The sequence below is a fragment of the Drosophila sulfurigaster genome, chromosome 2L (genome assembly GCF_023558435.1).
Source record: "Drosophila sulfurigaster albostrigata strain 15112-1811.04 chromosome 2L, ASM2355843v2, whole genome shotgun sequence".
Taxonomy (NCBI): Eukaryota; Metazoa; Arthropoda; class Insecta; order Diptera; family Drosophilidae; genus Drosophila; species Drosophila sulfurigaster.
The window spans coordinates 15,598,923-15,620,830 of NC_084881.1; the positions used below are offsets into that span (position 1 = coordinate 15,598,923).

The window sequence follows — 21,908 nt, forward strand, 5'->3', positions numbered from 1 at the left end:
GCATATGTATACATACATTTAAAGATAAACGAGTTACATTGTGAGAAATTAAGTAAAACAAAAACAAAAACATAAACAATTGTTATTCAAATTTAAAAAGTTATAAAAATTATATGCAACAGCAAACAAAAAACAACAACAAACAAACAAACAAATAAAAAAAAAGAGCAAATTACAAATTGCTATGCAAAAGTAAATAAAAATAAAAATAAAAATATTTAAAACAATATACAATTCGTATTATACATTCATTTTGTGTCGATTTTGTGTTTCATTTATGAGAATTTCTCCCAACCCCAGAACCAGAAAGAAACAGTACCAGAACAAGAACGAGAACAAATCTATACAATGAAAATATTGAAAAATGATATACATTTTTATTAAACAAAAAAGGAAAAAACAAAAATGAAGGTTAATCAAAACGGTTTTCAGCAATTTTATATTAATGGCCAAATTTTACAAATGAAAATAGTTGATCAAATCAAATCAGAGCAGAGACAAACGACGAACAGAATTTGCAGTTTTTGTATCATTTTTGCTAATAACCCAAAGAGATCTAAAATAAAACAATCATTTTATTAAACAAATAAATATATTAACGAATTTTATAAAAAACAAAAACAACAAAAAAACCGCCTACAAGAGTTGCCCAAAGATCTATGCACAGTTTAAGAAAATATAAAACAACCAACAACATATATATTAAACTATATATACAATTGAGATATTTGCTTAAAAAACGACTTACAACTGTTACGATTTATTGAAATTTAAATGTGCAAAGGCTAAGCAGCAAAAAAGTAAAGGCATTAGTTATTAACAACTAAGCATGCATATACATAAATAACAAAACATAAAACAATACAAAAACAAATCCGCGTCTTGTCAAATATTATTATGATTATTATTATTATTATTTATTTATGTGACATTCAGAATGCAAAAAAATGTACAAATTGTGGAGCAAATTGGGTAGATTACGAGTAAAGTAGTTGAAGAAAATGGGAAAACGGAAGTAAAATGCACCCACAAAGCGAATAAAAAGTTTAATCAAATTAAACAGTTAATGGATAAAGCAAACAAATTTGACTTCAACGTTTCATATTTAAGTAGTGCAGAAACAAATAAAATAAAACATAACTTATACAAAAAATAAAACAACAAACGAAAAATTATTACATATGTAAAGTCAAGATTAAAAACAATAAAACAAACGGTAAATATTATGCATAATAAATATTTAAAAAATAATTCAAAATAATTAATTTTTGATTTTGTGTGGATATTAAGTATTTCAGTCATCAACGATTATGTATTTGCATTTTTGCACTTGCAATTAAATATTTTCAGGTGCATACTTTTGGTTGCGTTAATAGCCAAAAACTATGGAGTACTTTTAGGCAGCGTTAAATAAATTTTCAATTGGAGTTTAATATCAACATGGGTTAAAGCATACTTTTAGGCCGCTGGTAATAATGGAAACTTAGCGGAGACACAAACTTTTTCATAAACAAAAATGTAAAAATTTCCTCTGCATACTTTTAGGCTGTCAATTTTTCCTCGTTGGGGACTGCCAAAAATTGACAAGTGTTGGATCCTTAGATGACCCCATATTGTTTTGATGCCGATCGATAGAGTTGATCCTTGTGTGTCCTTTGAAAATGCGGCCTGAAATGCCCGAGATATAACCTATTTTCAATAAAGGACATTTGTTTTTTAGACATTACTCTGCGAAATCCTTCAGGATCTTGTAAGGACATCTTGTTTTGTAATCAGAATAAAGTGTACAATCGATTGGCATTGATGGATATTTATGTTATTACAAAAAAATATGACTGAAATTTTTTCAAGGGGTAGGTATAGAAAAAATGTCAAATTTTCTGAATATCCGCCGTATCTCAGCCATTTGAAGGACGATCGTGATATCCTAACAGCCAAGTTACAAGGACATTTTGAAATACAGAAAATAGCTTATATCTCGGCCATATCCTGTCCGATCCTTGCGAGTCCTGTGTCAAACGAGAAATATTGATGAGGCCTATCACCCCACCAAAGGACATTCCAATCGTCCTTGTAGTTCTCGAGATATCCTGCAATTGGCAAATTTTTCGTTTTTCTCATAAGCCCGCGGACCAAAAAATTACAAGTGTTGGATCCTTAGATGACCCCATATTTTTCGGATGCCAATCGGTAGAGCTGGTCCTTGCGATTCCAGCAATATGTGTCCTTTGAAAATCCGGCAGGATATGCCCGAGATATAGCTTGTTTTCGAAAAAAGACCCTTGGCGCGACCTTAAAGTATGCTATACAACATTATTTTGTTTGAGCGCCAATTTCAAAATTTAAAATGCAAAATAAAACAAAAATGCACATTGTAAGGATGATCGTGATGTTCTTTGCCACAAAGAATAAATACAAACCGTTTGACATACTAGCAAGGACAAATATCCTGTGAGAAGCCACATTAAAAGGCTTTTTGTATTCAACAAATAGCTTATAAATATATCGCCCATATCATGGGTTTTCACATGATTCATGTTTAATTATGTGGGTATATTATGTTTTTCAGTCATCAACGTTTATGTATTTGCATTTCTGCAATTGCAATTTAATTAAAACAATCATACAAAATGTTTTCAGGTGCATACTTTTGAATGCATTAAGAACCAAAAACAATGGAATACTTTTAGGCAGACTCAAAAAAACCTTCTATTAGCGTTTCCTACCAACACAGGCTAAGGCATACTTTTAGGACGTATATAATAATGGAAACTTAGCGGAGACACAAACTTTTTCATAAACAAAATTGTAAAAATTTCCTCAGCATACTTTTATGCTGTTAATTTTTCCTCATTAAATGTTGGGGCCTGCCAAAATATTACAAGTGTTGGATCCTTAGATGACCCCATATTGTTTTGATGCCGATCGATAGAGTTGATCCTTGTGATCCTAGCAATATGTGTCCTTTGAAAATGCGGCCTGAAATGCCCGAGATATAGCCTATTTTCGAAAAGGACATTTGTTTTTTAGACATTAGTCTGCGAAATATTTAAGGATATGACAAGGACATCTTCTTTTATAGTCAGAGAAAAACGTACAATCGATTGGCATTCAAGGATCTTTGTGTTATTACAAAAAAAATTGATCGAAATTTTTTCAAGGGGTAGGTATAGAAAAAATGCCCAATTTTCAAAATATCCGCCGTATCTTAGCCATTTGAAGGACGATCGCGATGTCCTTTGGCACAAGGATAGCTCATATCAATACAAATCGATTGACATACTAAAAAGGACGAATGTCCTGCAAGCAGCCAAGTTAAAAGGACATTTTTAAATACAGAAAATAGCTTATATCTCGGCCATATCCTGTCTGATCCTTGCGAGTCCTGTGTCAAACGAAAATTATTCATGAGGCCTATCATCCCACCAAAGGACATTCCAATCGTCCTTGTAGTTCTCGAGATATCCTGCACTTGGCAAATTTTTCGTTTTTCTCATGAGCCGCGGGCCAAAAAATTTCAAGTGTTGGATCCTTAGACGACCCCATATTTTTCAGATGCCAATCGGTAGAGCTGATACTTGTGATCCTAGCAATATGGGTCCTTTGAAAATCCGGCAGGATATGGCCGAGATAAAGCTTGTTTTCGTACAAAATACCCTTGGCGCAACCTTAAAGTATGCTGTAAAAAATTATTTTTTTGAGCGGCAATTTCAAACTCGAAATAAAATTAAAAATTTTAAAAAATCCGTCATAAATCTACCATTTTTAAGATGACCGTGATGTCCTTTGGCACAAGGATAGCTCTAATAAATACAAACCGACTATACTTACCATTATAAGGACATAACGTATCCTTTTTGATACTTACCACAGCAAAAAGGTTTCTGATTTTAGATTGGTAGGTTTTAAATTTATTTTATTGTTCTAACATTCTTTAATTTTTTTCTCTCTCTCTCTCTCTCTCTCTATTTTCTCTGTTTTATCATGACTTGACATTGCAATTATTACACGTAATTAATTTGTCTATAACAAATGCACAGAATATTGTTGTTATTATTAGTTGTGAATATTGGCTGTTGTTTTGTTTATGATTTATCACTAAATACTCAAATAAAATGAATTACAATTATTGTATTCTTATATTATAAATATATCTGAACACAATCACAATAATGTATTTATTTTAAAATTATTGGAATGCAAAATAGAATGAAGCCATTTCTGAGGTGGCCGATATCGAAAAGAGTTCTTTCGCTAGCCGCTCAGATGTTGGCTATTTCTCTGCCGCTCTTGCAAAAGCCGAAGAGAGCGCAATCACAACAACAGAATCCGGTAAAAGAGGGCGAGGGCCAGGCTACCTGGCACACTCACTCTGCAGTAGAGGCTTCTTCTTCAGTCTCGATGACTACACGAGTGCGAGATAATCGAGTCGCGGCGTGTGCGCATCAATGAAAACGACCTGCTACAAGTTAATTGCAACAAATAAGTGGAAATTTGATTCAATTTGAATGATTTCAAAGTTAAACTATGCTTTTTGTTAAGTGAACAAATCGGCTGTGTTGAGTTAAAAACCAAGATATCTTTGCAAAGTGCTAGGTAATTATTTTCCAGACTCTTTTTTTTAGTTTGTGGCGTGGGTTTTTGTGTGTTGGCTCAGCATTTTCAGCAGAAACCGGTTCTGCGCTCTTTGGCCACGCTCCCAAAACGAAACGATTCGATCTGAGCGGAACGTGGAAGTGAAAACATAAACAAAACAGAGAAAAATATTTGCACACATTCACTTGAAACAAAATAAACAAAACCAAACGAAGCTGAAAAAGATACTCGTACAACAACAATGAGTACACGTGCACCACACAGTGATCCAGCTTTGGCTGGACTTCCTCAACTAATTGAGGACCTGCAACGATTGTGCGAAGATCAGGACAGTGCCGATGTCGTTTTTATATGTGGCCGTGATGATGAGAAAATCTACGCACACCGAAGCATCCTTATGGCACGGTAAGTTAATTATCCCAAAACCCGATTGGACCTCTTGTCCATTTATGGTGTCAACTCGCACCTGCCGTTGGCATTTGTGGCATCAGCACGTGCTGCTCATTTGTTGCGATTGAGCACTTAATTAGAGATTGATTTAATTCTAGTTGCAAGAGCTTTAAGACTGCTAAACGTGGTGAAGTCTGTCGGATACCCATTCCCGGCTGCACAGTTTCACCTGCAGCACCTGGAACTGGGACACCTACTGCGATTCGTTTGCCACATGTTAATGCTGAACTATTTCGCCAATTCATACTATATGTCTATACCGCAAAAGTAAGTTAATAACATTGATAAATTGCGTATAGAGTGTTATTCATTAATTTGTACATTTACAGCTGATGTTGCAAGATTTTCGAGTTTTCGAGATGTTAACACTAGCTCAAGATATGGGTGTTTTTGAATTGCGCGCCGCTTGTGAAGATCATGTTATTTCCACGTTATCTGTGGATAATGCTTGCACATTTTTGACAGCTGTTATGGATATTCATGAAAAAGCTGGTAAGTTAATTCAAGAACCATTGCACGTATTCGTTTTAACAATAAAAATTAAGAAATATTAAGTTAAGTTGAATTCTATATTTATGTGAATTTTAAGCAATCAATTTAAATTTCGCGCCTTTTCGATATATTTATAGCAATACTTTTGCCATTCAGCTGTTCGCGAGACAGCGCGTGCGATATTATAACTATCGATAGAGTTGCCACTCGGGATTTTTAATATCACGTACCATTTTTGGTATTTTAAACTACACATTGAACGAAATCGTTTTGGTATATTTTAATCTGCAATAACATTGTTATCGGTAGATTATTTATCGTTTTTGCACGTTTTTATCAAGCAAAACGACAATTATGTATGAAAAATTTGTTTTAAATGATTTATTTTTTAACAAGTAGAACTAAGTAGTACTAACTACAACGATTAGTCAAAATACGCCACTTTCAGCCTAATTCACAAGTGGCAGTGTAGAATGTAGCTCACATTTTCGATTGTTCGCGTTGCAACCTCTGGCCATAGGTTCTGGAGATAAGATTCCACGAATCCATAAAACGATCCATGCACAAGGATACGCATTTCTATCCACGAAAAGCAAGTGTTTATCATATATTAAACTTCCGAAATGCACTAGACAGTTGTTGATTAAGCTCACCTGCTCTGAGGCATCCAGTGAAGTTCCGGGTTTGCCAACACACTTTTTAAAACATTTTGTGGTCATTTGTGTGAGCAATTCCTGGGCGTTTGCAACAGCAATCTGCTGCTTCACCTGGTCCATCAATTCACCTTTATCAACGGTGCCGTGCGACATGATGATTTGTTTATGTTGAGAAGGAAATGTAAATTCTCGTACTTCTGACGCAACCGGTCGGTAGTGAACTTTCGATAACGACGAATATAATCGATAGCATTGTTAGCTATCAGCGTGACCAGGCTAGTTTTAGTATATTTTACAATGTAAAATAGTTTATTTTTAAAAAACAGTCTGCGGTCACATTAGAGGCGGCCGGCGTCAGAAAAAAACAGAAACGTTTTCGCAAATTAAAAATAAAATCAACGAAAGACAAATTCAATTGAAAAAAGACCAGCAAAATGTCTTTCAAGGGCAACCCTAAGGTGCAAAAGGTGATGGTACAGCCCATCAACCTGATCTTCCGTTACCTGCAAAGTCGCTCCCGCGTTCAAGTCTGGCTATATGAGAACATCTCGCTGCGCATCGAGGGCCACATTGTGGGGTTCGACGAGTACATGAACCTGGTGCTGGATGATGCTGAGGAAGTGTATGTGAAGACGCGTCAACGCAAGAATCTAGGCCGCATCATGCTTAAGGGCGACAACATCACACTCATACAGAATGTCAGCCCCTCCAAGGATTAAAAACAACACTCCACAGCAAACTGCCTCTACTTATTATTAAGGGATTACTTGTAAATCGTACCGAAAGCTTATCCACAATAAAATGCAACAAATTTTATATGAAACCATCGACTTTCAATGGGCACAGTGCAATGCAGCTTTTACTCTTGGTAAATTCCCTCTCTTGTTATTGCAGGTGCCAAGTGCGCGGCTTCGTTTATGGAACGCTGCATCATCTATATCGGCGAGAATGCTGGGGAATGTGTAAAAACTAACTCATTTCTTACGCTCACCAAGGATGCATTGATTAAGATCATATCATCGGATTATGTAAAGCATTCATAACAGTAATTCCGTCTAGTATTTCTTATAATCTTTGTTTTGTGTCAACTCAGTTCTGCTTGGAGGAGGAAGAAGTCTGGCGTTGTGTTTTAGCCTGGGCCAAGTACCAGGCGGGAGTCACCCAGCCAACCGCTCACTGGACGGAGGAGGAGCGTGCAAGGGTCTGTCAGCACTTAAGTGGAGTCATGGGTCATGTGCGCTTGCTGCTTATCGATAGCCAAGTGTTCGCCGAGGAGGTAGAGCCAACTGGGGCTGTGCCCATGGAGCTATCCTTGGAACGCTATCGCTATGCTGCCCTGCATCCCAATAAGCTGGTGGACAACGACAAGCGACTGCAACCACGACTCACCGTCAATATGTTTCCGGGCTCACAAATCCTGCGCAACGATAAGCTCGCTTTGCAAAGCGTGCTCAATGGCTGGTTTGGTGTGCCCAAGCAGAGCTGGCGTCTCGTCTACCGAGCCTCAACACATGGCCATGGATCGAGCTCATTTCATCGCTATTGCGATGGTGTGGCACCCTGCATGGTAATCGGTGTGGGAGCACATGGAGAGATCAGCGGCGGCTACACAGATGTGGCCTGGGCAAAGACCAGTCGCAAGGGTGGCTATTTGCACTCGGAGCGTGCGTTTCTCTTCATGCTGAATCCCCCAAATGGCGAGCAACCGGTCAAATTTGATATTGTTAAGAAGCCTTATGCGATTTGTTATCATCCAGAGTAAGTATAGAAACAATGTTTGTCAAAGCCCATATTAATCACAATTTGCATATCTAACGACAGCTGCGGTCCCATATTTGGTGCTGGCGCCGATCTGCTGATATCGAGCAACTGTAATGTGAACACGGACTCGTACTCGAACTTGCCGCACTCCTACGATGGCCCCAGTGCCGCACATCTGACGCTCTTTGGCGATTACAACTTTACGATCAGTGATTACGAGGTGTACACTCTGGCAGCCACCCACAGTCACAATCAAAGCCAAAGCCTGGCCGGAAATGGAAATGGACAACCACCGGGTGTGCCCAGCAAGACAAAGTATGATAGATACTAAGATACCCGTTAAACTTCTAAGATAGCATTTAGAGATACTCACACTCGTATTCCAATTAAAATCACTTCCTTAAACACAACGCACATTGTAATCCCTGTTCTTAGAACGCCACGAATGGAATTGAGCGTCGACATCTCACACCAAGGTAATACAACACAACCTGAAATGGAAAGGTAATTAATGATCGCTATAGAAATGAAAATTTTGGTTGGCAAGAACCAAAATAATTAACTCGTTGCCATGTTTCTCAGTAAAGCTGCGAGAGTGTATTGGGCGGTGACTTCCCAGGGTTGCTTCAATAGTTGCTCGACACACATCGGAAACTATTTGTAGAATATAAATATAGATCATGAATATTTTTGTAGTTTATTCCTCATTGATCGCATCATAGCATACGATATTCGAAATCTTAGATTTATTTGGAAATACTTGAGAGTTCAATAGTTTTTTGTTAAACTTCTCTTTGAACTATTCTCACTTGAACTGCCTTATATAGTAGTTGTGATTGTAAATAAGGAACAATGCGAGTGGTGTGTGCACTTGAACCTGGGTGTTGGGTTCCACACCTCGTATAATGGACCACAGACAATTGACAAAGAAAAACAAATGCGTAAAAGGCAATTTGAATTGAGTTCGGTTCGCGGTTCAGCAACAACAATAACAACAGCAACAACGACAACAGCAATAATAGGTCCGTAATAATAATGACAATAGCTGAGTTATAGTGGAGTAAAAAGGCCAGAGCAGCAACCGCACCCCTCTCTCAACACCTGTGACTCCCCCGTCTATACTCTATCCGTCTGTCTGTTTGTGCACATGGCGCTGAAGTTGATCTCAACTGGTTTTCAACTACTTTTCAAAATGCTTCTGATAAATTGGTCCACGCTCTAAATTGGTTCTAATTAAAGCGATTTTTTTTTTCTTATGCTGATCGAATCGATCAACGACTATGGCATCCATGAGCTGATCGTATTGAAGTATATTAGAGTATTATTTCACTACTTAGTATTGTCATTTCAGTTCAGGAATCTGAATTTGTTAAGGAATTGAAATGCGAGCTATGTGATGTTGTGTATAGAGAGACAATGGCATCAAACAACAAACACTTGATGTTTGGCGTTTTACTTTACTCGTATTTAATTTGATTTGATTTTATATTTTATTGTGACTGCACAAAAGATTGGCAGTTAAATTTTGTTAACGACTTAAGGCCAATGCTTGAGAGCACATTTCGATAAAGCAGATTTATTTGTTGTGTTTATTGTTTTTGTACTTGTATTTAAATTTTTTGACAGGCGACGTTTTTTCATTTTTTTTTCCCCCTCTGTGTTTTTGCCAATGTTGATCAGTTGAACTGTCAGCCCGTCTGTCCGTCCATCTGCCAGTCTGTCGATCAGTCCAATCGATCGATCGATCGATCGCTTGTTTGTTTGTTGAGCAAGCTGCAAAGGCCTGAGGGCGCCCAAGTCGCGGCAGGCGCTAGAAGAATGTCATTTAAAGATTATTTGTGTGTGATATTCGTCCGTTGATTTCGTTAATTGTCGAGTGGATTAGATAAGTTCAGACAATTGCCAAGAAGTGTTTCATAAAAAGTAAAAGGCAAATAAAAAAAAAAAAATCCAAAGACCAACCACTTGATTGGCGCTTGTTGCTTTTGTCACTTTTGTGTTCTCGCTCTTGATCTTGATCTGTGGACGTGGATATAGATTTCGATGTTGTTGTTGTTGTTGCTGTTGTTGGGGTAAACTATGTGTTCGAGTAGCCGCAGCTAAACTAGTTCTTGTGATTCGACTGTATGCAAAAATTAAAAAAACATAAGTACAACACACTGCATAGAAGTAGTATTGTAGGGTTGCAGAATAACAAACAATCAGCAGTTTAGTCATCCGACTCCTTAATAGCCATGAAACTATAAAAAACTAAAATGCGAAATAAAAAACGACAACTTGTACTTCACGAATGATGAGTAAGCTGAAGTTCGGAATGCGATCATAAAAAGATGCTTCAAAACGAATTAAATGAATTGAATTAATTGTTATAAGCCACACAGCAAATGGCTGGCAGCTGGCGACTGGCGACTGCTGACCATTGAAATGGATCATGAACCAACCCTGGTTGCAACAAATGTGCGATATTTGTTGGGCTTGGTCAGCAGCGTTGTCCGTCCGTCCGTCCGTCTGTCTGTCTGTCATAAAACAAAAGCCTGCTCGCTATATATCGATGTGGCGATATGGCCATGGCGTGGTCTGGTCAACTGGACAGCTGGCCAACCCATTTGCTACAGTTTAGGTTATTTACATATATATGTTATATATGTATATATAGTAGTTGGCATACCCTTGTAGGTGGCATGCAGATACCTTTCTAAACGGAAAGCGCTGACATTCCAACACTGTGTTGTACATATTGTTGAAATCAATCAACACATATTAAATGAGCAGATTTTCCGACTTGCATAAATCATGGCGAGTGAATCACAAAACAGGAGCTATAGGGCGTATTTCCCTGACACATTCATGTGCAAAGATCTCAATCACCATCAGAAGCACGTCGTCAGCTGTTGCAATATCCGTTTCCGTAAACGACTGAAATCGAATGCGAATGCGAATGCGAATACGCACGAAACTGTCTCGATTCGCAACAAGTTGAGCTCGCCCCGACAGCTAGAGCTGCAAATGGGAAGGGGTAACAGGGGAACAGGGGAGGGGGAGCAATGATCCAGTTAAGAGGTGCTAATATGCAAAGTGAACCCAAAACGAGCTGCTTTTAGCTGCTTGTGACGTAGATAGCGACGCAATCGCAATCGTAGCGCATTCGCAGCATCAGTCTACGCCCTCATCTAGAGATGATCATCATCATTATTATCAGCGAAGCGATCATCATTAGCGACACAATAGCTCATCGCCAAATGCACTCGGCATTACAGCGACATTACTGTGAAATCACAGCAGCATCCCCTCCATCCCCTCCACAGCACCCCTCTGAAGAATGTGTAATGACTAGCACCCAACTTTAAAGTTCTCAAAAGAGAGCAGCGGAAAAAAGAGCATGCCTGGTACAACGCTCTCGCTTACTCTCTGTTTTGTCTCTTAAGCGGATCGCAAGTGTAACTCAGACTGCTCTTCACAACCTGTTTTTAAAGCCCACTTTAAAAATACTTTTGCTTTTCATTGCCTTCAAGACGACGACGACGATTTTGTTTGGTGATTAATATGCGCTTTTCGAAAATGAAACAAACAAGTCGCCAAATGGAACAGAAACTGCAGCGTCGAGTCGACCCATCCATTGACCTAGGTCATAAATGCTCTCTTTAAGCAAGAGCAGCCCTTAAACTTGTCCAAACTTCAGTTGAAGAGAATAAATTCTAATTGAAATTTATTACTAACTATAGAATCATTTTCAGTTGTTGAATAACAAGTTTAAGAACTCAATTTAAATAATTAACTTTAAGAACATTTTAACTGGAAGAGCATGCAAAGTTCGTATTGATTAATGTGCATATTTTTCCGGTTTTGTTTTATTTTTCGATTTACCATTCAAAAAAACTTACGCTGAACTGAACTTAACTGAGTGCCGCTCACTCTTTGAGCGTCAGCAGCAGCAGCAGCAGCAGCTGGGAGCAACAGCAACTGTTGTTTTATTTTTTTTGTGTTTTATATACTCGCATGTGTTTTTTTTTTACTCAAGTCAGTTTTGAGTATTGAGGCTTGTTGAAACATTTTTCCCATTAAGTTTTTTAAAGGCGCACGCCGAGAACGGCTCAGTCTCGATTGTCAGCTTGTCGTGAATGGTTTTTTAGCACAAGAGTCGCGGAGTCCGAGTTGTGCCAACTGCCGTGCAAAGTTATTAACACGATACAGCACACGGCACTCTCAACTACATACGACTAAAGGCAGCAACAACCACAACAACCACAACAACAACAACAGCAGTGAAGATAACTTTATAATAACAACAACATTTGCACATATTTATTGTATACTACATAACTCGCAAGAGACGTTCGATTTGATTTCGTGTCGTGTGTGTGTGCTAAAGTGTGTGTGCGAGTGCGAGTGTGTGCGATTGAAATTGTGCTATTGTCGCCGTCGCCGTCGTCGTCGTCGTCGCTGCTACTAATTTGCTTTTGCATAAATCATTTTAAGCGCGCGCGCTCCACAAAACGCCTCAAAATCACGTAAACTCATCAGCTCAGACTCAGACTCCGACTCCGGTTCTAGTTCTAAAATCAATACCAATTCTAGTTCTAATTCTGGTTCTAGTTCAAGTTCTTGTTCTAATTTGTTGTCGATTTATGGCAGCTTCGAAAAATTGCTGTTCAATATTGATATGCAGCAAGTTTGTTGCCTAAGTCTTTTGTATCATGCACTGACGAAATACTTCAATTAACTTTACGTAATCAAACTCGACTCTGGTCTCACCTCGTCGCATCTCGTCACTTGACTCACATTTCCGTTCACACATTCGGGCATGGCTTTGGCCAACTTCTCGCTTCCGTTTGGAGCCCTCGCCCAGCCATGGGGCGCCACTCTGGCCCCGTTGCATCCGATCCATCAGCTGGCCAGTAATACGAATAACTTGCTCTACTCACCCGCGGATCATCAGCAGCCGCAATCGCCCGCTGATGCGGCGCCCGACTACTACAAGAACAATCCCTACGCTGCCCCAGCACTGCATCAGCAACAGCAACAGCAGCAGCAGCAGGAACAACAGCAACAGTCACAGCAGGGTTATCCTTATGGCAGACGCAAGCAGAACAACGCTTACTTGCCACCAAGTGGCGCCACTCGCAACTCCGTGTATCACATTCAGCAGCAGCAGACGCAGCAGAGCCAACAGCAGCACACACAGCAGACGCAGGTGGAGACCAACGAGAATACGGTTTCGTTTCACAGCTCCAGTGCCAGCAGCAGTTCTGGCCAGACGCAGAGCACGCTACAGCTGACACAATCGGCTGGACGGGGTCCTGCCGAGGGCTCCTACACTCGATATCCTGGCCAGGCGCCAGCGCTTCCGGTGAAGCAGCAGAAGCAATACTACAATGCCCACGGCACGGCGAGTGCCACAGCAACCACAACGTTCACCAAGAACAGCGGCAGCTTTAGTATTACGGGCTATGGCAGCAGACAGCAGCAGCCATCGCATCCACAACAGCAACCAGCACAGCTGCAGCCACCGCATCAGCAACAGCAGCCGCCGCCTCTGCCACCGCAACGTGGCAGGCAAGCAGGCGGAGCTGGAGCTGGAGCTGGAGCAGGAAGTAAGACGGAGACGCCAGCCTCCACTTATGGCGTTGCTCCTCCCGACAATTATCCAGAGCGTGCTCCTGGCTTCACCCGCGTTCAGGCGGGTCAAGGCTCCAGGACTCAAGTGCACGCCGTGCTCGACTACGATGTGGAAGAGGGCGAGGAGGAGGACGAAGAGGATGACGGCGAGTACTACGATGCCGAGGGTCACAATAAAGGTAAGCATGAATAACTTATTTTGGCATAGTGTTGAATAAAATTCGAAACTGAAAAGTTGACTTTAATTAGCTGTATTTAAAGGAGTTAGAAAAATTAGCAGCTTGTTTTTAAAGGGCAATAAAATATAAGATTGTCTTTTGATTTAATTTTTATAGTATTTATTTAATGTGCAAACTAATTTAAAGTAAAACTTTGAAGCTCTTGATTTATAATACATACTCAGAGTAACTTTCGGTTCAAATAAAACAATTAGCAATATTGCTTAAACTTGTTAAATTTCTAGAGAACTTCAATAAAATGGAATGCAGCTTTAAATATACTAACAAAGATATAAAAATTATCATTATTCTTGACAAAGTTATCTACAAATAAATAGATTCGATTTATATTAAAAGCCAATGGTATTTAGCATGGTCAAGTTCAAATACTCTAAGAGGAAATTGTGTTTCAGTTAAGCCAATTTTCTAAATTTTTAAATAAATACTTTAACACTGACCTAATGATAAATAATGATAGATTAACTACGAATATATAAAAGAAAAACAATAGAAGATATCTAGCTTATTAGCTCAACTAATAGTAATACGTATACGTATTCTGCGTATACGCAATATTGCGATACTCACTCTATCATCAATTCCTATTTGAAATCCCAAAGTCATGGTATAACTGATTGTTGTCGATGTTGTAGTTGTTGTTGTTGCCGTTGTTATGGCACCTTCCTCTTGCTATTGCTTGTGTGTTGTTTGCATGTTGTTTACTGCGTGTTTTCTGTGTATCTTTCCAATTGAGAGCAACTTCTGCACATTGCTGTTTAGCGCCAACAACAACAACTGCAACAACAATGGTAACAACAGTGAGAGCGATAGTATAGAAATAACTACAAATACTACTACTAGAGACGGAGCAAGGTCAAAGGTCTACAAACCTGGCGACAAGGTCGCCTATGGCCAGTAGAGACAGTAATGGCCAGTGTTTGACTTTTATAGCTGTCTCTGACTAACACGCAACACGATTTATGTATCAGTTGTTGCTGCTGTTGTTGTTGTTGTTGTCGCTGTCGTTCCTCGTCTTCTAATAAACAGCAACAACAACATCAACAGCAATAGCAACTCGAAAAGTAACACAAGCCACGAAACGTTAGCGATAGCGACAGTTCCTGCCCTCGTCCAAGACACAAAACTGTCAGCGCATTTGATAATTCACTTTTTGGCTCTGTGGCTCGACTTTGGCTTTGGCTTTGTTCGTTTCGCGTGGCGCCTCTTTGTTTCACTTCATCTCCAACTCATCTTAACTCATCTCAGCGGCGCTCATCTCATCGCATCTCATCTCAATTGTAGCAACCTGCCAAGTCCGACTTCAAGTCTCAAGTGCTAGCACAAGGGGTTGGGGGCGATTGCAGGGGCGTAGGACTAGAGGAGTACTTGGACAGCAAGGGGGAGGTGTTGTGTTGGTGTGTGTGTGCGTGTATGTGTGTGGGTTTATATATACATATAGTAAGCAAGCTACATATAGTATTATGCAAGAAGTCGGGCCCCATTCAACCACTTGCGTTTAAATGCCGCCGAAGTCGCAGCCACAGACGAAGTCGAAGAAGACGTGCACCACACTGAGAGCACACGCACACACACACACACACACACATACGAACAGTAATATATATAAGATCAAGTACATATGATCGCATTGTTCAAGTCTTTTGGTTTCACCTCTGTGTGCATGTGTGAGCACAACACCAAGTGAAGACGTGAGCTTAAAACGAGTCCATCATGTAATGTAACTGAAACAGTTACGAAGTGCGCAGTCTCGTTCAACGCGGACAGACAGAAGACAGACACGAACTCAGACTCAGACTCAAACTTAAACTTAACGAAACTTAACTGAACGATGTAACTCAATAAACAAAACTGAACGACTCTCACAAATTCTATGCAACTGTTCCCATTGACAAATCCTGTCGCATTTCAATTGCATTCCGCAAAAAAGGGAAAGGGAAAGTTGACAAGATCATCTCAGACCTCTTTACATGCAAATCCAGTTCAGTTCAGTTCCGTTAAGTTCAGATCCGGGCATTACAAATGCCAAGCATGCATTTCATTTCATGAAATTGATATGTCAACTGCACTTCGATTTTGTATGCAGAATTGCAATTTTTGCATTTTATTTATTTCTTTTGAGTTTGCTTGGGTTTAACCCAATTGATTAATGCCCACACTAATCAGACTCTGCACGTTATCCTGTCCTTGTCTCGCCATGAATCATTCACATACATAGCTCCAGTTTTCAATTTGCATATTTTGCTTATCTTGTTTCTGTTTCTGTTTTTTTTTTTTCATTTTGCAGACAAGTCAAAGAGTCCGATGCCCACTGTAACTCCAATACAGGGTCCCATCTATCTGAAGAACGGCAGTGTGCCGGTGGTGCCTTTGTTTTCCTATCCAAAATCGAATAATGGCTCGTTCTTGCAGATTCCGGTAAGTACTCCCCCGACTCACTCGGGCACGCGTGTGTTTACTTTAACTCCGCCTCCCCCCTCCACTTCACGTCATAAGCGATTACGGGTATATCGAGTATATCGATCGAGCGATCGATCGAGTTTGCTCATTTGCGGAAATAACTTTGACGATCTCTTCTGTCTGTGTGTGTGTGTGTGTGCGTGTTTGTGTTGTGCGTGTGTTTCTCTTCTTGCGGCTGTGGTTGTTGTTGTTGACTTTTTGGCTGGCTCACGAAGGTCGTGCGAGTTCGTTTCGTTAAGAGGTGTGATGATGATCATCATCATACTCAGCTGCTAAGAGACTACAACGCAAAGCATACCAACCAGCTCAAGGGGGAGGGAGGTGTAGAACAGTGTGCTGGTCGTCGCTCCGTTGCGAGTTGTTTTGGTTTTTTCTTCTTCTCCATTTTATGTCTTACTTTGAGTCATTTTCACACCCTGCTATAAATTGTTATGGGCGCCATTCCAATGCTAATACCAATTATCTCTCCCACTCTATCTCTTTCCCTGTTTCTCTCTCTTTCTCTCTCTCTCACTTCTTCAGATCTGGTGGACGGCGCTGTCGGTGGCTCTCGGCCTGGACGTGAGAGGCGATGTGATCAAGGGCGTGCCCTGCATCAAGCGATATCATCAGCTGTTCTGTCCCACGGCCGGCAATAGTTATCCCATGTGAGTATCGTATTCATTTTATGAATCCCCTTAGCTAGTTGGCTGTCAGCTGTCCTTCGTGTTTAGAAGCGGTAGTTTGTGGGATTTCTGAAAAGCCATAACATTTTATGGTGAAATCTGATTCATATGTGGGCAAAGTGGAGTTTCGCAATTTCACAACTGGAACAAAATGACTTGCTTATTCTTAATTAGAGCGGAATGTTTTAATAACTTAATTCGCGATAATAAATTTACAGCTGATTGCCTCAGTGATAACCGCAGCATTAGTCAGATATATGTATGTTACTTTGAAAGAGAGAACAAAAAACTCTGTCTAGTTTATGATACATATAATTATATTGGAATGCAAATTATATTAGTTGATATTGGTTATTGATAAATCTGAGATTTTTCTATCTAGTTTAAACGTGCTTCTCTATTATGTGTTTATTAGTTATTAGAAATCAATTTAAATGTGTATCTACATTGATGAATAATTTAAACAAAATTGAAGAATGGCAGTTGACATTTGTAGAAATTTGAAAATGGATAATAATAATCAATTTAACTGAGGGACAAAATTTAAATTAAATTTATGAGTAAATGAGAATTGAAGATTTTAAAATTAAGGGAAAAAGTATTTAAGAAAGAAGTGTTTATATAATAATTTTAAAATCCAATAAAGAAAAATATTTAAGATTTAAAAACTTAATTGCTGATTTGGTAAACCCAATTAAATTTATAAAATAATAATATGAGTATTACTTACATGTGTACAAATGTTTATAACGAACATCTCATTTTCTATTTGCAGTGACAAGATCGAAAGATTCATAGACGACAATAAGGCGCTGATGCGACGCATGTATGGAGACTTTGAGATGAACATGGAAGGCGGCGGTGGCGGAGGAGGAGGAGGAGGAGGTGGCGGACAGGCGAAGGTGCGAAAGCGTCGCTTTATTGACGAGCCGGACATCTTCATACCACCCGGAGCGTATGCAGCCACAGCGGGCGAAGCAGGGGACAGTTACTTCGGGGAGCTGCGAAAGAAGCGTCAGGCAGCCGCCGGTGGGGCAAGCAATCGGAATAGGGGCAGCGTCAGAGGTGGCGGCACAAGCAGAGCAAGCAATAATGCCCCGCCGGGTAATGCGAATGCCAATTCTGGCACAGGACGACTCGATGCTTGTGAGTCGAAAATCGAAATTGTAACTCCCTACTGGGCATCGAATTCAGCTGGCAAGATCCGGGCGATTGTCAACACGCAGCACTTTGAGCAGGCAATTCATCAGGAGGTTTGCAGGTGAGTAAATCTTCTCCAATTGATTGTCAGATAATAATTGATGAAATTCCGCCTTTTAGCAATACTCAAACTTCACGCTGCGAGGGCGAATGTGGCTGCGAACAGAAGTATAAATGGCATCGATTACTCGCCTATGATCCCGATAACGATTGCAAAGGCATTTTCATGGATTGGTTCCTGTTTCCTTCGTGCTGTGTTTGTAGATGTAATCCCTAGGCATTTGGCCAATGATTGACCCGAATGCGAATGCGAACATAAGGGAGGAGAAAAAGAATTCGAATTAAAAACGATATTGATAGCGATAACGATAACGATAAAGATTTCTAGCGAAAAGTACGTTGAATGCCACTGAATGTATTTTAGTTGTTCTTAAGGTAGACATAACCATTAACCATTACTCATAGCTCGTAGCTCAGCTCTAGTTAAGCCCCAAATTTAAGTTGTAACTTTTATGCGAGCCATATCCCATCTACCCACATCGTATGCTATATTTTCAACCTTCATTTGTTGTTGTATTGTAATTGTATTCGTATTTGTAACTGTAATTGTAATTGTAAAGCGATTCAACTGAATAAAGATTATAATAAAAATGTGCAAAACAAAGTCATTTCGATAATAACTCGTCAAGGTTAATTGCTAAAGCTAAGTTAACGACTTAATTGACACGCCCATAACTTTATTATGGACTTGCATAAGCCATCAAAATTTTGGCAAGATCCATGAGAGCTACATTCTATAACTTTGTTTATGGCACCTAATTTTGTGCTTGACGAATAATAATGAAAGCAACATATTTAAATTATATAGTATTTATGAAAGTCAAGTGTAAGATCAATTAATACAATTAATTGCTTACCTGATTTAATTTACATCCCATTGAGAAGACAATTTATAATTTATCCGGGAAACGAACCTCGAACAAGCACTGCAGTGCTTCAATGCAAAACTCACCGTTTACCTTGGATTCAGCAAGCTTCAGCAAACCTTTGTAGCAGCGAGCTTTTGTTGGGCAAACAGACAGCTTCCGTCTTCAACTGAAAGCTTTCGCGCGCAATGAGATGAAGTTATCTCGCTACGGCTGCGTCGCATCCTAATTCGTTGGTTTTGCACTGAGGGAAAAATCAAAAAAGTTTAAAATGTATTCATATTATTAATTCACAGTGTTGCAATAAGTTTCGATAGATTAATTAGGGCAATAGGTACGCTGATTTAGTAGCAATCGATAATGTGATCTACTGCTAGTAATCTAATCTGAAAGTATCGATAAGTTCCTTGTAATTCTGAGCTTTCTTCGGAACTGCGCAGTTAGCGTGCAACAGGAATAGTTGGGATCCCCTTAGAAACTTGTTTGCCATTAAAAAATGAATAATCCTGAAGGTGTGAATACCAGTCACTTGGCTGAAAGTGATTTTTTTGATTCGGCTTCTGGTCCGTCGGACAAGTTAGAGCTTACTGATATCCATCGTCAGATTGTGCAAAGCCTCTCGAACTTTACCACCACAATCACCGAGCAACAAAAACTGCTGAAGGAAAACCTCGACAATGCCACAGCCACCATACTTTCTATAGAAGACAAGGCGAATAAGTTGTGCCTCGTGGAGCGCAGTTTTTTGTACTATGAGCGCCTGCAGGAGATGGTCATTACGGAGCTAAGGAACTGGCGTCGTCAACAGGCGCTGGCGGCAAATGGAGCACAGTTCAATGAAGATAATCTGGATGAGATACAACGTTGCTTCGAGTTGCTGGAAAACTTCATCAATCAATTACTGGCTGCTATTGAGGGCATTCCAAAAGAAGATGAAGAAGTCGCTGAGCTTCGCGAGCGAATGCAGCTGGCACAAAAGTATTTGCTAGGATCAGCATTGATTGTGGTCAAACAGCCGCCACAAGTGATGATGACAAACACACGCTTTGCAGTCTCAGTGCGATGGCTTCTGGGCTCCCAACCGGCTATGAGCCTGAATCCGCTCACAATCGAGTGTAATATTTTTTCTGAGTGGCAGGCAAAACATTTTGTGGACTGTCAAGACCCCCAGTTAGATGTGATCGAGTGGCGTTTAAGCCAATTGGGGTCAGGAGAGCTGCAGAACAGTTCAAGCATCATGGAATATCAACCGACAAAGCAAATATTCTGCGCCAACTTTAATAATATGCTGCTCAAGAAGATCAGGCGATCAAAGGTCGATAAGAAGATCACCAACAGTGTTATGGACGAAAAGTTCACGCTGTTCTTCTATGCAACGTATAAATTGAATGGCAACTATGTTTGCACCTGGGCATACTCACTGCCCGTGGTGGTGATTGTGCATAGCAGTCAGGAGCCAAAATCTTGGGCTACCATCATATGGGACAATGCATTTGCGAATGTTGTGCGCGATCCCTTTGTGGTCAGCCACTATGCCACCTGGTTGGAGTTATCTGCTGTGCTCAACATGAAATTTACAGCCTGCACACAGCGTCATTTAACCGCAGACAACTTGACGTTTCTACATGAAAAACTCATGGGTCGACGCTTCGCATACATAACATGGAATGAGTTCTGCAAGAATCCGTTGCCGGAACGCCCATTCACCTTCTGGGAGTGGTTCTACTCTGCTATGAAACTCATCAAGGACCATCTGATGCCCTTGTGGAAGGCAAATCTTATCACGGGCTTCATCACCAAGCACAGGACTGAGTTTGAGTTGCTTTGCGCTGAACCTGGAACATTCCTGTTGCGCTTCTCCGAGAGCAAATTAGGTGGCATCTCCATTGCCTATGTGAATGAGCAGCAATCCGTAACGATGCTCTCGCCATGGACTGCCCACGATTTGCGCATCATCAAACTCGCCGATCGCATACGTGATCTGCCAATGCTACGCTTCCTGTTTCGGATCGACAGCAAGGGAAAGAGTTTGGATCGTGATGATGCCTTTGGTCAGTTTTATTCGAAGACAGCTAAGACATCAGCTCGCACAAACGGTTATGTGCCCAGCACAATCCATGTGGACGTGCCTGGCAATAAGAAAAATCTTCCTCCTAAAACAGACGAACAGGATCTGTTCGATGCGATCTTGAAAATTTAGATAAGTCAGAAATCTTTAAGCTTAACTTAATATAAAATACTAATTTACAAATAACAATGAAAGAAATAATATTAAGTTCTTTAGACCTCGTTAAACACATGGTTACAGATATATAAATAACGTGAACTTTCTTTCAACTAGTGGAAGAAATTGTTTTTATGAACATAACTCGACACTTCCCACTTTGACAACGAAGTGAAGATTTTTTTTTGTAAAGATTTGAGTTGAAGAATATGTTACAAGAATTATGACAAGATAAAACTATGGATAATAATGTTAATATATAAAAATATTAAAGGAAGAAAAATGTTGAGTTAATTGATAAAAAAAAACTTAACTGAAAACGCTCAAAACTTGCGATCAAGTATTTTTGAAATTTAATTGAAGTGAATTTTAATTTTAATTTGTATACATAATTGCTACTACTTTTGAACATTCGTATTTGATTTAGAATTTGACAAGAATATTGTTAATTTAATTTGTTTAAGACCTGCATTTAATGAATTTTTGAAGTATGCGTTTGATTTACATTTTCTTTAATTACACAATCCGTAATTATGTTAAACAGCTGTTTTTTTTTATTTCCATATCGACTAACTAATGAATGTACTCCAGAGAAATAAGAATAAAGCATCTTATCATATCTTATG

At 39.6% G+C, this 21,908-nt stretch overlaps 5 protein-coding genes across 6 annotated transcripts; 4 read left to right on the plus strand and 1 right to left on the minus strand.

Moving 5' to 3' along the window:
* Positions 1-4,391: 4,391 nt before the first annotated feature.
* On the plus strand, positions 4,392-8,365 carry LOC133839970 (uncharacterized). The gene is made up of 6 exons (XM_062271627.1): positions 4,392-5,001; positions 5,145-5,313; positions 5,376-5,538; positions 7,089-7,222; positions 7,288-7,952; positions 8,016-8,365. The coding sequence occupies exons 1-6, from the start codon at positions 4,838-4,840 to the stop codon at positions 8,284-8,286; spliced, it is 1,566 nt and encodes a 521-aa protein (XP_062127611.1). The 5' UTR covers positions 4,392-4,837; the 3' UTR covers positions 8,287-8,365.
* On the minus strand, positions 5,905-6,437 carry LOC133839991 (mitochondrial import inner membrane translocase subunit Tim13). The gene is made up of 2 exons (XM_062271646.1): positions 6,192-6,437; positions 5,905-6,117 (listed from the first exon to the last, which is right to left on the minus strand). Exons 1-2 carry the CDS (start codon positions 6,345-6,347, stop codon positions 6,019-6,021), a joined length of 255 nt encoding a protein of 84 aa, XP_062127630.1. The 5' UTR covers positions 6,348-6,437; the 3' UTR covers positions 5,905-6,018.
* Positions 6,516-7,017, plus strand: LOC133839979 (probable small nuclear ribonucleoprotein E). Its single transcript, XM_062271636.1, has one exon. The coding sequence runs from the start codon at positions 6,629-6,631 to the stop codon at positions 6,911-6,913; it is 285 nt and encodes a 94-aa protein (XP_062127620.1). The 5' UTR covers positions 6,516-6,628; the 3' UTR covers positions 6,914-7,017.
* Positions 8,366-12,028: 3,663 nt separating the features above from the next.
* On the plus strand, positions 12,029-18,799 carry LOC133839954 (protein spaetzle 3). Of its 2 annotated transcripts, XM_062271612.1 has the most exons (5): positions 12,034-13,750; positions 16,095-16,225; positions 16,790-16,914; positions 17,708-18,193; positions 18,253-18,799. In XM_062271612.1, exons 1-5 carry the CDS (start codon positions 12,757-12,759, stop codon positions 18,407-18,409), a joined length of 1,893 nt encoding a protein of 630 aa, XP_062127596.1. In that variant the 5' UTR covers positions 12,034-12,756; the 3' UTR covers positions 18,410-18,799. The 2 variants fall into 2 exon arrangements, with proteins under 2 accessions (XP_062127601.1, XP_062127596.1); XM_062271617.1 differs by lacking the exons at positions 16,790-16,914; positions 18,253-18,799 and having other exon boundaries at positions 12,029-13,750; positions 17,708-17,786.
* Positions 18,800-19,467: 668 nt separating this feature from the next.
* Positions 19,468-21,258, plus strand: LOC133847936 (signal transducer and transcription activator-like). The gene has a single exon (XM_062283268.1). It carries the CDS (start codon positions 19,555-19,557, stop codon positions 21,256-21,258), a length of 1,704 nt encoding a protein of 567 aa, XP_062139252.1. The 5' UTR covers positions 19,468-19,554.
* The last annotated feature ends 650 nt before the right edge of the window (positions 21,259-21,908 follow it).

What these genes read in the sequence shown, in the direction of transcription:
- LOC133839970 (XM_062271627.1), top strand. Translation starts at nt 4,838, where the DNA reads ATGAGTACACGTGCACCACACAGTGATCCAGCTTTGGCTGGACTTCCT. An exon ending in TATATGTCTATACCGCAAAA is followed by an intron (nt 5,314 to 5,375) that starts GTAAGTTAATAA and finishes GTACATTTACAG; the next exon opens with CTGATGTTGCAAGATTTTCG. An exon ending in GGATATTCATGAAAAAGCTG is followed by an intron (nt 5,539 to 7,088) that starts GTAAGTTAATTC and finishes TTGTTATTGCAG; the next exon opens with GTGCCAAGTGCGCGGCTTCG.
- LOC133847936 (XM_062283268.1), top strand. Translation starts at nt 19,555, where the DNA reads ATGAATAATCCTGAAGGTGTGAATACCAGTCACTTGGCTGAAAGTGAT.
- LOC133839979 (XM_062271636.1), top strand. Translation starts at nt 6,629, where the DNA reads ATGTCTTTCAAGGGCAACCCTAAGGTGCAAAAGGTGATGGTACAGCCC.
- LOC133839991 (XM_062271646.1), bottom strand. Translation starts at nt 6,347, where the DNA reads ATGTCGCACGGCACCGTTGATAAAGGTGAATTGATGGACCAGGTGAAG. An exon ending in CACTGGATGCCTCAGAGCAG is followed by an intron (nt 6,118 to 6,191) that starts GTGAGCTTAATC and finishes TTTCGTGGATAG; the next exon opens with AAATGCGTATCCTTGTGCAT.
- LOC133839954 (XM_062271612.1), top strand. Translation starts at nt 12,757, where the DNA reads ATGGCTTTGGCCAACTTCTCGCTTCCGTTTGGAGCCCTCGCCCAGCCA. An exon ending in TGCCGAGGGTCACAATAAAG is followed by an intron (nt 13,751 to 16,094) that starts GTAAGCATGAAT and finishes TTCATTTTGCAG; the next exon opens with ACAAGTCAAAGAGTCCGATG. An exon ending in GCTCGTTCTTGCAGATTCCG is followed by an intron (nt 16,226 to 16,789) that starts GTAAGTACTCCC and finishes TCACTTCTTCAG; the next exon opens with ATCTGGTGGACGGCGCTGTC.